This window comes from Oratosquilla oratoria, chromosome 18 (assembly GCF_046742065.1).
Source record: "Oratosquilla oratoria isolate Oo_2021 chromosome 18, ASM4674206v1, whole genome shotgun sequence".
Taxonomy (NCBI): domain Eukaryota; kingdom Metazoa; phylum Arthropoda; class Malacostraca; order Stomatopoda; family Squillidae; genus Oratosquilla; species Oratosquilla oratoria.
Window position 1 is genome coordinate 43,214,997 of NC_134794.1, and position 15,000 is coordinate 43,229,996.

The 15,000-nt window shown below is 38.7% G+C and overlaps 1 protein-coding gene across 1 annotated transcript in view; it reads left to right on the forward strand.

The window, feature by feature from the left end:
* Positions 1-15,000, forward strand: part of CarT (Carcinine transporter) — a 48,399-nt gene that overhangs the window by 177 nt on the left and 33,222 nt on the right. The window contains exons 1-2 of the mRNA XM_076201845.1: positions 1-813; positions 6,219-6,446. The exon at positions 1-813 is cut by the window's left edge and continues 177 nt beyond it. Of these exons, the coding sequence (XP_076057960.1) occupies positions 637-813; positions 6,219-6,446 (405 nt within the window). The 5' untranslated portion in view covers positions 1-636. The remainder of the gene's footprint in view (positions 814-6,218; positions 6,447-15,000) is intronic.

The following is a 15,000-nucleotide window of genomic DNA, read 5'->3' on the forward strand; positions in this document are numbered from 1 at the left end:
ATGGGAAATTCATGGAAGAGGTAGTGAAAAGGTGTTTGGTGGTACAGTTCTGCGTGTCTGGAATCTAATCCTCTTTATTCCTGGCAAGACACGCGTTCAGAGGGTTCCAGCACTGAGTGGGCAGCTCATGGAGACCTCGACAGTGATCAACGCTTCTTGGTTGGTGATCTGGATTGACTTGGCAGTCTCTCTAGGGATCGACCTCGACTTGTGGCTTCTCGAGCACTGCCCAGGCTCTGGATTTTCAGGAGAATAATGAAAAACCGAAGATAATGAACAACCCAGCCTGACTTGTGTTATGAGAATTGACGTGTTTCTGTTACGCGAGTGAAGTGGGTGCGGGGTATTCAGTTTCGTTATTTGAGTTTACAACATCGTGTCTGTTTTCCTGATGACATCATGATGAACGAAAACAGCCAAAAGATCGTTGAGCCTGACGTTCCTTACCGGCTGCGGCGAGTCGTCGACCATTCACGTCTGCAAACATTCTGAAAAGATACATGTATATGAATAAATACACATACACACATGCCGTGGTGGAGAGAAGCCTAAAACCATATGAGTGTTTAAGATAATTTCAAGCTCAAAAAAAGTGCTCTTGACAGTCACGGAGTGAACAATACGCGTGCCATCGTGATGGAGCTCAAACATTCAGAAGACTGTGATATCTGGGAGGAAGATGATGACGGGGGAGAGGAGGAGGGGGAAGAGGACGAGGAGGAAGAATATACGAGGACAAGCAAGGCCCTGAACGCAGCACAAGCGAAGCGAGAAGCGTTTAGGAAACTGAAAGACAATCATGATGCGACGTCGGTAGGTTGATCGAAGTGATAAAGGGTGTCTACGCTTACTTCTAGTTACGTCTTACATGTAGATTTGAAAGTCAAAAACAACACTGGCATTGTTGAGCTTGTAATGATTATATATTATTCACCTCTAATATCATGTTTTTGGTAAGGCGTAGGTTTGTTGAGTAGGAGTCCAACATATGCCATGAACTATTAATTCTAATTCTATTAGACCCATTTCGACCTTCCGGGGTCATGATCAGGGAGGAAGGCTATTACAAGAAGTGGATACAATATTTGCAGTGGGAGAGAACGCCTTACGAGAGATGTGATTTCTTGTTCCAATGTCAATTTCGTCCATTTCTTTCATGTTTCTGAATAAAGCAACCAACCCCTACTTCCCACGTCTTTTTGTGAAGGGAGATCAAGTTGTTCTAATCTTTCTAATCTTAGTTGTAGTTCTTTATATTCTCTTGATCTTACTTATATTCTACAATATATTCATGAAAAACAACACAGATAAAAAAATTATAATTACTTACATCTTAGTTCTTACTTCTGCTCCCAGCACACTTCTCCAGATTGTCCTCTCAAAGCTTCCTTCTTCCCTCAAATCCTATATTTTTCCTAATACATTATAGGCTGTCCCTTGAGTTTCTCGACCAAATAGGTCTTTTTACGTCACCGGCTAGCTAGGCCTGTCATGACAACCCTCCTCTTTCATCCGGGCTTGGGATCGGCATGGGAATTACATGTTATTCCCCCCATGGCAGAGTTAAAAGATAATAATGATAATAATAATGAAATAAAATAAAGATAAAAATCATTTGATAGATCAATTAAATCTATACTTTACACTCCCTCATAAACTAACCCAGCAGAGGAATCACCCCCAAGACAAGCAATAATTGCACCAGGCCGACGGGTTTCCTCAAAAGAGAGAACAGGGTTATTGTGTTTATTGATTTTGTGTCAAAGTCCATTAGCCATTGGGGCAGATCAGATTTTCTTTTATGTTGGTATATAATGTTGTTTTATTACGTGTTAGTTGGGGTTTTCTGGTGTATTTTGGATGTATAGTTATTGGTTAAGGATTAGACAAAAATGTGTAGTACCTTGCCTGGACGGAGCATGTGAAAGGTGTTTTTGGGCGAGTTAGCTTGTTTGCTTATTGAAAGCCCAATTAGAGTAAAACGGATATATGAACTGTCATAGAACTTTTAAAGAAGATGGCCGATGGTCTATGTATGGTATTATAAAGTTTTTGGGGGTAGTGGATTCAAGGTCAAGTTCCCCAAAATGTCATTTTATTTTTTTATTTGAGACAAACGAGTAAATGCCTTGGAGATTAAAAAGTGTAATGAGAAATAGACATTTGGGAATGGATGCTAAGAGGAGATTGTATGAAGGAGTGATTGTGCCGACAGCACTGTATGGGACAGAAACATGGAACACAAGAGAGGAAGAGTTTGAATGTGTTTGAGATGAAATGTCTAAGAAATATGATAGGGGCTACTAGGCTAGAGAGAGTGAGAAATGAGGAGGTGAGGAGGGAAACGGGGGTGGAAAGGGAGTTGGGAGATAGGGTTGATGAGAGAGTATTGGGATGGTTTGGACACATGGAAAGAATGAGTGAAGAAAGATTAGTAAAAGAGGTATGGAAGGCAGAGCTGGAAGGAGGGAACAGGGGGGGCGACCTAGGATGAGATTGATGGATGGGGTAAAAGGGACACTGGGAAAGAGGGGAATGTTTGTCGAGGAAGGACAGGAGAGGACAGAGGATAGGGGTGGATGGAGAATGGTTGTGTATGGATGATGCAGTGATGCATGAGGGGGGAGTGTGTGGGGGAGGGGGGGAGGGAGTATGTGTGAGAAATAAATTGACGCAGCCCGAAGGGATTTCTCCCCGTCTTCTCCTTTTCTGCATGAGGGGACGGAGAAGGGGTATCACCGATTTATGAAGCGGCCTTGCTGTGGATGTGCTGTGTCTTGCGGTGGGCAAGACGCAGGGATGACCCATCATCCAGGAGGTGCCAAGATAAGTGGGGGGGGGGGAGAGAGGGTGGAGGGGAGTGGAGTATGTGGGGGATGGAATTGGTGGGAGTGGTTTTTATGCCTTTGTTATTTGGCTACTTCCCTTGTAAGGGGGAAAAAGACTGGTATATATATATATATATATATGTATATATATATATATATATATATATATGTGTATATATGTATATATATATATATATATACATCCATATATATATATGTATATATATATATATACATATATATATATATATATATATGTATTATTATCATTATCATTTTGCCGTAACCATCTCAACGATTGTCCAGTTTACATCAGATATAGACTAAAATTACCTTTATCTTATGTTTCATGTTGATATTATGCATAAAAGTCGTAAAAATGTATTTTTACCTTGAATGAGTTTGAAAGGTCAAAACCAGGGTCACAAACATTTAGAGGATCTTGACTTGAAAACTGTTGCAGATAAAGAGATTCTTATCGTTATCGGTGTATTCATAGTGAGTCTTTTATGGACTTTCGCTTGGCAGAAAGTCCTTTGACCTTGATTGAACCCGAAAATTTAAATTCAAAGTCACCCATATTTAGAAGCCTGTAAATTGAAAATATTTGCAGATAGACATTCAATATACTCAACATACAGGTAGTTGCACATGTCACTATTTGGCCATTACCTTGGTGGAATATCTCAACATGATCCTACTCTAAAATAGCTGTTACCGGGCAAGGTTTTTCGTACCTGGCAAAATTTATTCATGGCTGTTCTTTCTTGGAGTCTAGTGTACCCATACTACACTACAGCCATGCATCTTTCACACATACACACACACACACACACACACACACACACACACACACACACACACACACACACACACACACACACACATACACACACACACACACACACATATATATATATATATATGTGTGTGTGTGTGTGTGTGTGTGTGTGTGTGTGTGTGTGTGTGTGTGTGTGTGTGTGTGTGTGTGTGTGTGTGTGTGTGTGTGTGTGTGTGTGTGTGTGAGGAATGTAGGGGACGTGGACCTGGCCGAAGGGAATCTCTGGAAAGTTTCGTTGATTTATTTTAAAGTTGGGCGCCAATGAACAGATAAATAAGCTCGCTTCTGGCCGCGAGACGAACGGGGAGAGGAAGAGGAGGAGACTGTTTGTCCTCGACGAAGTCTTCATGCGGGAGGTGGCTGGAGATAGCTTCCTCAGTTCCCGAGGCCGTCTGTCATGGCGGGGAAGATGGCGAGAGAATCCTCCTCCCTAGGTTCCCGAGGACGTCTGTCTTTGGTGATTTTTTTTTTTTTTTTTTTTTTTTTTTTTTTTTTTTTTTTTTTTTTTTTTTTTTTTTTTTTTTTTTTTTTTTTTTTTTTTTTTTTTTTTGTATTGAGTCCCAGCGGCCTCCGCCGATTAAGGGACTGTCTTTTAGTTAAAATATGTCTTGTAGCTTGCCTGGGTTAATTATGTAGGTGGGTGTAGCATGGATTCCATTGAGAGGGGTTTCTTAGTGGCTGGGGTGTTTTGTAGCAGAGCTACAACAGGGACCCTACTGGAGAGGAGCAGGCGAGCTTTGCTGCAAGGGCTAAGTGAACTCCCAATGACCCTTTATATTCACCGGGATCAGGTCATGACCCTCGCATAAACTGTCCCTTGGGAGACGCTCAGCAGAGCTGGGGGGCTACAGGTATACCAGGAGACTCGTTTTGTCCAACCTGGAGAGGCGGGTCGGACCTCAAGGGAATGGAGTATATGGGGATGGAATGGCTGGGAGTGGATTTTATGCTTTTTTTTTTTTTTTTTTGCTACCTCCTTTGTAAGGAGGAAATAGCTATTGGTATATGCATGTATATATGTATATATATATATATATATATATATATATATATATATATACATACATAAATACATACAAACATACATATACTCTATTCATATCTACATACATATATACACACATTGTACATTCATATACCAAAAGGCCTCGTCCTCCATTATAAGGTAGGTGGCTCAGCAAAGCATGCACCCCCCCACCCACCCACCCACCCACCCATCCTCCACACATCCTACACCCATTTCCTTTTCATCTTATCTCCTTGTAGATGAAGGGACGCCAACGCAAATAAAAGCAACTAACATTATAATAGTAATGATTACAGTAATGATGATAATAATAATAATAATAATAATAATAATGATAATAATAATAATAATAATAATAATAATAATAATAATAATAATAATAATAATAACAATAATAACAATAATAATAATAATAATAATAGTAATGATAATAACAATAATGATAACTAATAATAATAATAATAATAATATTAATAATAATAATGATAATAATAATGATAATTAATAATGATAATTTTAAATAATAATAACTATGATAACAATTATAACAATAATATTAATTATAACAATCATAATAATAATTATAACAATAGTAATAATAATAATAATAATGAATATAATAATAAAAATAATAAATATAATTATAATAAATTAATAATAATTATAATAATAATAATAATAATAATAATAATATTAATAATAATAATAATAATAATGATAATAATAATAATAATAATAATAATAATAATAATAATAATAATAATAATAATAATAATAATAATAATAATAATAATAATAATAATAATAATAATAATAATGATAGTGATAGTAATAGTGGTAGTGATGTTGGTAGCGATTCTGAGAGCGACGATGATAGTGATATTGAAGGTGATAGTGATTCTGATAGTGATGGTGATAGTGATATTGATGATGATAGTGATTCTGATAGTGACAGTGATAGTAACAGTGACAGTGATGATGACAGTGATTCTGGTAGTGACAATGATAGTGATGGTGATAGTGATTCTGATAATAATAGTGATAGTGATTCTGATAGTGACGATGATATGTGATAGTGACCCTAATAGTGATGGTAATAGTTATAGTGATAGTGATTATGATAGTGACAGTGACACTGAGTGTGATAGTGACGGTTGTAGTGATTTTGATAGATATGGTGATAGGGATACTAACAATGACACTATCATTGTCACTACCGCTGCCACTATCACTATTCCACTATTACTCATTTTCTCACTCACCTTTACTCTATCACTATCAATGCCACCATCACTGTTACTGTCACTATCCCTGGCGGTTTTGGAAAATTAAAAAAGCACGGAGCTCCACGATGACCCGTCCCCCACACCTTCCCTCTCCTCCTTCCCGTTCCCCCTCCCCTCTCCCTTTTCTTCCTCTTCTTCCCTTTTAACCCTCCTCTTCTTCCTCCCGCCTTTCCCTCTCCCCCTCCCCCTCCTCCCTTTCCCCCCTCCTGATCATTGACAGGATTTCAACTTTACAGAAATCAATAGATTTCGATGACCTCCTGCCGCACGTGGGCGAGTTCGGCAGGTACCAGAAGCTGCTCATCTACTTCATCTGTCTGCCGGCTTGTATTCCCTGCGGATTCCACGCCTTCAACCAACTCTTCATGAGTCCTGTCCCGCCCCACTGGTGTTCCCCGCCACCGGAGCTGGCCGAGGCGGGGCTCAGCCCAGACGTCGTGCGGAACCTCAGCGTTCCTTACCATGTGAGAACTAAGAATTGTTATCATTCAGCCTCATTACATTTTGGGGTCTCTTCCCATAACCTTAATGTTTCTACATACACACACACACACACACACACACACACACACACACACACACACACACACACACACACACACACACACACACACACACACACACACACACGACTCGGTGGCGCAGTTGGTAGAGCGCTGAACTGCCACAATAGTGGCCCGCAGTTCTCGGTTCGAATCCTGCCCAGGGCCGAAATTATTTCGGTACCGCTGCGCTTCGGGTCGTTACTCTGACTCTCGTGGGCGGGGAGTTGGGTGTGTGTGTGTGCAAGGTCATAGCATTACCCATAGATCGGACCTACGAGCTCTGAGCTCTCTTCCAGGAGGGAAATAGCTATCGATCACGAGTCCAACACGTGATCCAAAGACCAAGTGAATACACACTTTCGTCGAATGGACGGCGAGAATTAGAGTTCCGAAGAAAAAGGAAAATCTACGTGGATCTCAACGTACAGGAAGTGCCTTATTGTATTTATTGGGAAGGGGAGAGCTCGTGGTGTAGGGGGGGTGATAGGGAAGGAGAAAGGGAGGGATTATTGAGGGAAATGGAGGGAAATGAGGAAGAGGGGGACATAGTCCAGGAGGCCAGGCGTCTTGTAAACAAAAGGCGGACCGATGACGTTGACTTTGGTGATGACGGGATCAACAAAAATGTAAAGATTAGAAATATAGATAAGAGCAGCACAGTGGAAGGTGATGATAATAGTTTCCAGGCATTTAAAGAGGGTGGGGGGGATACCAAGCTCCCCCGACTGGCAAGACTAGAGGAGAAATTTGATAAGATGACCGAGCATTGGGAAAACAGGTTCGGTAACGTAGCCAAGATTGCACAAAGAGTTGAAAGATTGGGAGAACTAGAGAAGGTGAACAAAAACTTAACTTTAGAAATAGAAGAATTAAAAAGACAGTTAAAAGAAGTTAAATAAGAGAATGAGGAATTAAAGAGGAATAATAAAGACAATAAAGAGGCCATAGCAAAGGAAGCACAGGGCTGGAAAAAATCCAAGAAAACAGTAAAGTTGCATTTACTGACATAATTAAACAACAAATGAAAGAACAAACTGAAGACTCAGTTATTAAAGTGATGAGACAGAAAGAGAATATAGTAAGAGACTTAGCAGACAAAAAGAAATGTATAATTATATTAGGAATGGAAGGGAAATTTAACCAAAATAGAACCCCAAGAATTAAAGAGGAAAAAGAAAAAGTAAACAGTTTACTAGAATTATTTCAGGAAGATGAACCTGAAATCATGAAACAAATTGAAGAGATGTTTAGGCTCGGAAAATATAGTATAGATAAGACCAGACCAATTAAGATTAAATTCAGGTCACAAACAACAGCAGAGAATATCTTAGCAAAAACAGGGAAGCTAGCAGTAAGTGAACAATATAAAAAGGTATGGATAAAAAGGGAAATGAATAAAGAGGAAAGAGAGGAAGAAAAAATGAAAAGGCAAGAAGCTAAAGAAAAAAACGAGAACAGAACGCAGTCAGAAAAAGAAGAATTCTACTGGAGAGTAGTGAATATGAAAGTGAGGAAATGGACCATAACAGAGAGAAACAAAAAAGAAACAGAAAATACAATGGAAATAACAGAAAGTTAAGAGTGTCCTACACAAATATAGATGGATTAATAACAGGACTGAATGAACTGAACGAGTATCTGAAGGAAAAGGAACCGGACATAATGGGAATTGTAGAGACAAAATTAAAAGGTCCACTACCACCCAACAGCATAGGACACAATGCATACAATTATTGGATTAGAAACAGAGAGATAAAACAAGGGGGTGGAGTTATGTTCCTGGCTAAGAAGGATATAAACGTGAGGTGTGTCACATATGGAAAGAATACAGTAGAGATTATTATGATAGAAATAGAAGACAGAGATAAGAAGAGCAAAAAGTTTGTAATAAACTACGTGCTCCCAAAAACAGCCTCGTGGGAAGAGAGTGAACATAAAAGTATGTTAGAAGACACAAGGATAACATTAAACAAGATAATGGAAGATGGAGGAAGAATAGTTATGATGGACGACTTTAATTGCAAAGAAATATGCTGGGAAGAGATGACAGTAAAGGGTGGAGAAGAATCATGGAGAAATGTTCTACTTGAGATGATTATTGACCACACAATGACACAATGGATTCAAGAGAACACTAGGTATAGAAATGAAGAACCATCGAGACTAGACCTAATAATCACATCAGAACCTGAAATAGTGGAAAAGATAGAATATCAGTCACCAATAAGTAAAAGTGACCACATATTGATAGAACTAGAACTAAATGAGGAAAAATACATGAAAAGAAGTGAACAATATAGAAAAGGAAGATTGATGTATGAAAAAACAAATTTTTATAGAACAAGAGAATTCTTTCAAAATGAAAACTGGGAAAGAATACACAAAGAAGATACAAAAGTAGATGAGAAATGGAATGTTTTGACAAAAATTTATAATAAAGGAGTGGAAAAGTATGTTCCAAGACAAAAACAAGTAAAAGAATATGTAAAGTGCTGGTACAACAAAAGTTGTAGGGAGTTAAAAGGCAAAAGAGACAAAGCTTGGACCAAATGGAAGAAAGACAGAAGACCTGAAAAATGGAAAATATATACTTGTTATAGAAATGAATATGTACAAGCGTGCAGAGAGGAAAAGAGAAAATATGAAAAAGATGTCATAGAAAAATGTAAAGATCAACCAAAATTATTTTACAGATTTGTAAACAACAAACTGAAAAAACAAACAAGATTTGGAGAAATTAAGACAAGGAGGAGTTGAATACACAGAGGAAATAGAAATGGCGGAAATTATGAACAAACATTTTAAATCTGTGTTTACAAGGGAGAACATACAACCTGAAGAGATCGAATGGAAAGAGAAAGTCCCTCCTATGAAAGAAATAGAAGTAACAAAGAATGAAATAATGAAACACTTGAGTAATCTTGATGTCAGAAAATCGCATGGACCAGATGAAATAGCAAACTGGATTCTGAAAGAATGCAGGAATGAACTGGCAGACAAAATACAAAGCATAATAAACAGTTCCTTGAAAGAAGGAAAAGTTCCAGAAGATTGGAAAAAAGCAAATATAGTACCTATATATAAAGGGGGAAATAAAGAAGACCCTACCAACTATAGACTAGTCTCTCTAACAAGTACAATAGCAAAAATTTGTGAAAGAATTATCAAAAGTAGATGAGTAAAATATTTAGAAAAAAGCAGCGTGCTAAATCCAAGGCAATTTGGATTCAGACAAGGACGATCATGCGTCACCAATTTAATATGTTTCTATTTAAGGCTAATAGATATAATACAAGAAAGAGATGGATGGGCTGATTGTGCATTTCTAGACCTAAAAAAAGCTTTTGACAAAGTACCACATAAGAAGTTGCTTAAGAAATTAGAAACTGAAGGAGGAATACAGGGCAAACTGCTTAAATGAATGTAAGACTTTTTGCAAGAAAGAAAAATGAGAGTAGTGATAAGTCACAAACACTCAAATTGGGATGAAGTAATAAGCGGTATTCCACAAGGAACAGTTCTGGCCCCAATAATGTTTGCTGTATGTATTAATGATATGGATGAAGAAATTGAAAGTTATATGAGCTTCTTTGCAGATGATGCAAAACTATTAAAAAAGTGAACACGGAAGAAGATTGTGAATCACTACAGAGTGATCTAAATAAAGTATGGGAATGGAGTAGGAAGTGGGAGATGGAGTTCAACACTAAAAAGTGTAGTATAATGGAATTTGGAAAAAGCAAAAACAGAATAACAGGATCATATAAATTGGGAGAAGAAGGAATAAAAAAAAGTAGAACATGAGAAGGACCTGGGAGTCATTGTTATGAATAATATGTCACCTGAGAAACATATAAATAAGATTTTTGGAGAAACTTATAATTTAATAAGAACAATCAAAGTGGCATTTACATACCTGGATGAAGAAATGGTGAAGAAAATACTAATCACTCTGATAAGACCAAGATTGGAATATGCAGCAACGATATGGTCACCAAGTACAAAAAAAATGTATAAAAAAACTTGAAAGAATACAAAGAGCAATTACAAAATTGGCACCAACACTCTCAAAACTATAATATGAAGAGAAACTAGCAAAACTTGAACTACAGACACTAGAGCAAAGAAGAGAGAGAGGAGATTTGATAGCTATTTACAGAATCATGAAAGGCATAGAAATTATTGATAGAGAGAATCTGATAAAGTGGGATGATAGAAATACAAGAGGACACGGAAAGAAAATCAAGAAAGACAGCTATAGAAGAGATCTGAAAAAGAATAGCTTTCCTCACAGAGTAATAGACAGTTGGAACAAGTTAGATGAGAAAGTGGTGTGTTCAAAAACAATACATGAATTTAAAAAAACATTAAATAATCTCACCATGAGATATGAAGACGGAACACCATGAGCATAACTCCCATTCCCTTAAAATACAACTAGGTAAACACACACACACACACACACACACACACACACACACACACACACACACACACACACACACACACACACACACACACACACACACATATATATATATATATATATATATATATATATATATATATGTATATATATATAATATATTTGTATCTACATACACACATATATAAATATATATATATATATATATATATATATATATAGATAGATATATATATATATATATATATATATACATTTTTTATCCCACAGTCGGAGAAAAGAAGACACTAATGTCGAACGTTCTGCATATTTCGATCACTAACTTTCGACATTAGTGTCTTCTTTTCTCCGACTGTGGGATAAAAAGTTTATTTTATCAATGTGCTACGACATTACTTTATAGTGGATATATATATATGCATATGACAACAGGTGAATTGGGAAAGCTTACACAAAACAGTGATGAAAGATCAAAGATCTTATGAGGGGATTATATCCGTGTCGCCATCAGAAGAAAGTGGAGATTGAGATCCTCCTGGAGAACATCTATGCCCTGGAAAAGCTTGATAAAGTCTCCACAACTCCCAACCTACCAGCTGATTTGTTGTCTGAAGCAGGTAAGTCTCGAGGCTCTTTCAAGAGTCAGTTAATCGACGAGAACCTAAAGAAAGCCGCCAGAGAACTCCAGGAAAATGAGCACATCGTTGTTAGGAGAGCAGATAAATCCGCGGTGTATGTTCTTATGACAAAAGAAGAGTACCTGCAGAAAATGAATACGATCCTTGGAGACACTTCCAAATTCCAAAGAATTTCCCAGGATCCTTCCAACAAGTTGAAAGTGAAGTGTAACAACATCATTGACACCATCAACGCCAAAAAAGGAGGAATACATTTACAACGCATAACGGGAGAACATGGACCCGGTTATGCATATGGAAATGTTAAAACGCACAAGCCCCACAACCCCCTTAGACCAATTATCAGCCAAATTCCCACCCCGACCTATGGTTTAGCCAAGAGACTCCACGAACTTCTTATCCCATATGTACCTAGTTCCTGGTTGCTGAAGTCCCCTAAAGAATTTATTGACCTTCTTCACAACAAAGCCCCTACAGGTCTTATTGCCTCGTTAGATGCTGAGAGCCTCTTTACTAATGTCCCCGTGATTGAGACCATAAACTTCATCTTAGATGAGGTTTATCACTCCAATCATGTTCCCTTGGACATTCCGGAAACTTTGTTTCGTAAACTCCTAGAAGCGTGCACGACAGAATCCCCGTTCCGCGGACCGAACGGTAAGCTGTATAGACAGGTAGATGGTGTGGCGATGGGGTCCCCTCTCGGGGTCCTTTTCGCCAACTTCTGCATGGCTTCAGTGGAAAGATTAGTTCTCTCTGATCCTATAATTCGTCCACACTCCTATGGTAGATATGTGGAGGATATATTCGTTGAACCAAGAGACCATACACATCTACAAAAACTATGTGAGGCATTCGCTAATAACTTTTGTCTCAACTTCACAAGTGAACACCATGCTGATGGTTCTTTGCCCTTTTTAGACATCTCTGTAAAGCCCGACGTAAGTAGATTTACCACCACTGTACACGTTAAAGGCACGAACGAGGGTAGATGTTTAAATGCGGATGGAGAATGCCCTGCAGCCTACATGAAAAGCGTCATACGTGAACAAGGCATTCACGCACTGCTCCACATGGTTTCTTTTACACCAAGAGCTTCAACGCTTGCAGCAAGTCCTGGTTAACAATGGATTCCCCAATAAGGACGTACAAGAAGTCATCCGATGGAAAATGGGGAATTACCTAAATCATGACACCGTCCCTCCCAAGAAATGCCCCTCAATTATTCTCAATTACAGATCTTTCATGAGTACGGCTTACCGAACGGACGAAAGAATCCTCAGAGAAATTGTTGAATGCGGTGCACAAACATCCGACCCTGGAGAAAAGCTGGAGCTTCGGATTTATTATAAGAATTTCAAAACGTCAAACCTCATCCTGCGAAATAACCCGACCCGTAACCTCAACCCATTACGGAGGAGTAATGTTGTCTATGAATTCATCTGCCCGCACGAAGACTGTAAGCTTCGTTCTATGTCTTATATAGGAATGACGACGACTTCTCTCTCCAGAAGACTAACGCGCCATCTACAAGCTGGTGCCCCAAAGAAACATTTTTTGGAAAAAACACAACTCCTCCCTGACTAGAAAGATCCTGGTGGAGAACACAAAGATCATAAAAGTGGCAGTCTGCCGACAAGATTGACTAGATAAACACCATATGAGGACGGAGCCTTTATTTGTACGACGTTTCGCTTATTACAGCTTTTTTTACATCGGAGAAACGTCACGCGACCTGAATACACGAATACGTGAACACCGTTACGACGTCAGGCATGATGTCACCACCAATGCATGTGTGACACATAGAAACAAGGAAAACCATCTTATGGACTGGAAGAATGCAGAGCTGCTGATGCGGGAACCAGACAAAATCCGCAGGAAGTGTTTAGAAGCAGCAATCATTCAAGGAACGAACACTATTGAACAAAACAGGGGCATGTTTAACATATCTCCTCACATTATTCCCCTAATTACCCATGGCCAGCAAAATATTAAATACTTAAACCACCCTTTGTGGACATTTCGCTCACGGACGTTTGGGCCAGCATTCTCATCCTTTCCCAGTGTCCAATCCCCCACCACCCTCCTCCTCCTCCTCTCTCCTCCTCTTCCTTCCCCCCCCCCCTTTTTTCTCTCCCCGTTCCCTCCTTTCCCCTTATTTAATCTCAAGCATTTGTATCTCAACTTGTACTTGAAAAAGCTGTAATAAGCGAAACGTCGTACAAATAAAGGCTCCGTCCTCATATGGTGTTTATCTAGTCAACACAAAGATCATCGACTCCGCACACAACTTTCATCGTTTGGAGATCCTGGAGGCCCTCCATATTCGAGAGAAGGCTCCAACCATAAATGTACAGAGAGGTACAACCTCCGTGGCTCTAGCTTCCCTGGGTGTACAAATGGCCATCCCAGCATCCCACGGAGCGCCACGGACATAATCCCCTCACAAGATGTTTTATCTTTCATCACTGTTTTGTGTAAGCTTTCCCATTTCGCTTGTTGTCATATATATATGTCTCAATTATCATTTAGATGTACTTCAAAATGCTCTAAGAAGGGCGAAACGTCGCAATATACAAAATGAACTTCGGCAATCTTTTATTCCAACTTAATGAAGAACAAAGATTCACTATATATATATATATATATTTATATATATATATATATATATATATATATATGTATGTATGTATGTATGTATGTATGTATGGAAAGAGTGGTGTAGGTAAAGTCCAGGAAGGAACAGAAGTACTTTATTCTCTAACGTTTCGAAGAAGACTGTCGAAACGTTAGAGAATAAAGTACTTCTGCTCCTTCCTGGACTTTACCTATACCACTCTTTCCATAAATTTGTCTTTTCACACACACACACACACACACACACACACACACACACACACACACACACACACACACACACACACACACACACACACACACACACACACACACACACACACACACACACACACACACACACACACACACACACAACACGACTCGGTGGCGCAGTTGGTAGAGCGCTGAACTGCTACTATAGTGGCCCGTAGTTCTTGGTTTGAATCCTGCCCAGGGCCGAAATTATTTCGGTACCGCTGCGCTTCGGGTCGTTACTCTGACTCTCGTGGGCGGGGAGTTGGGTGTGTGTGTGTGTGTGTAAGGTCATAGCATTACCCATAGATCGGACCTACGAGCTCTGAGCTCTCTTCCAGGAGGGAAATAGCTATCGATCACGAGTCCAACACGTGATCCAAAGACCAAGTGAATACACACACACACACACACACACACACACACACACACATATATATATATATATATATATATATATATATATATATACATATATGTACATATATATATATACATATATGTACATATATATACATATATGTACATATATATA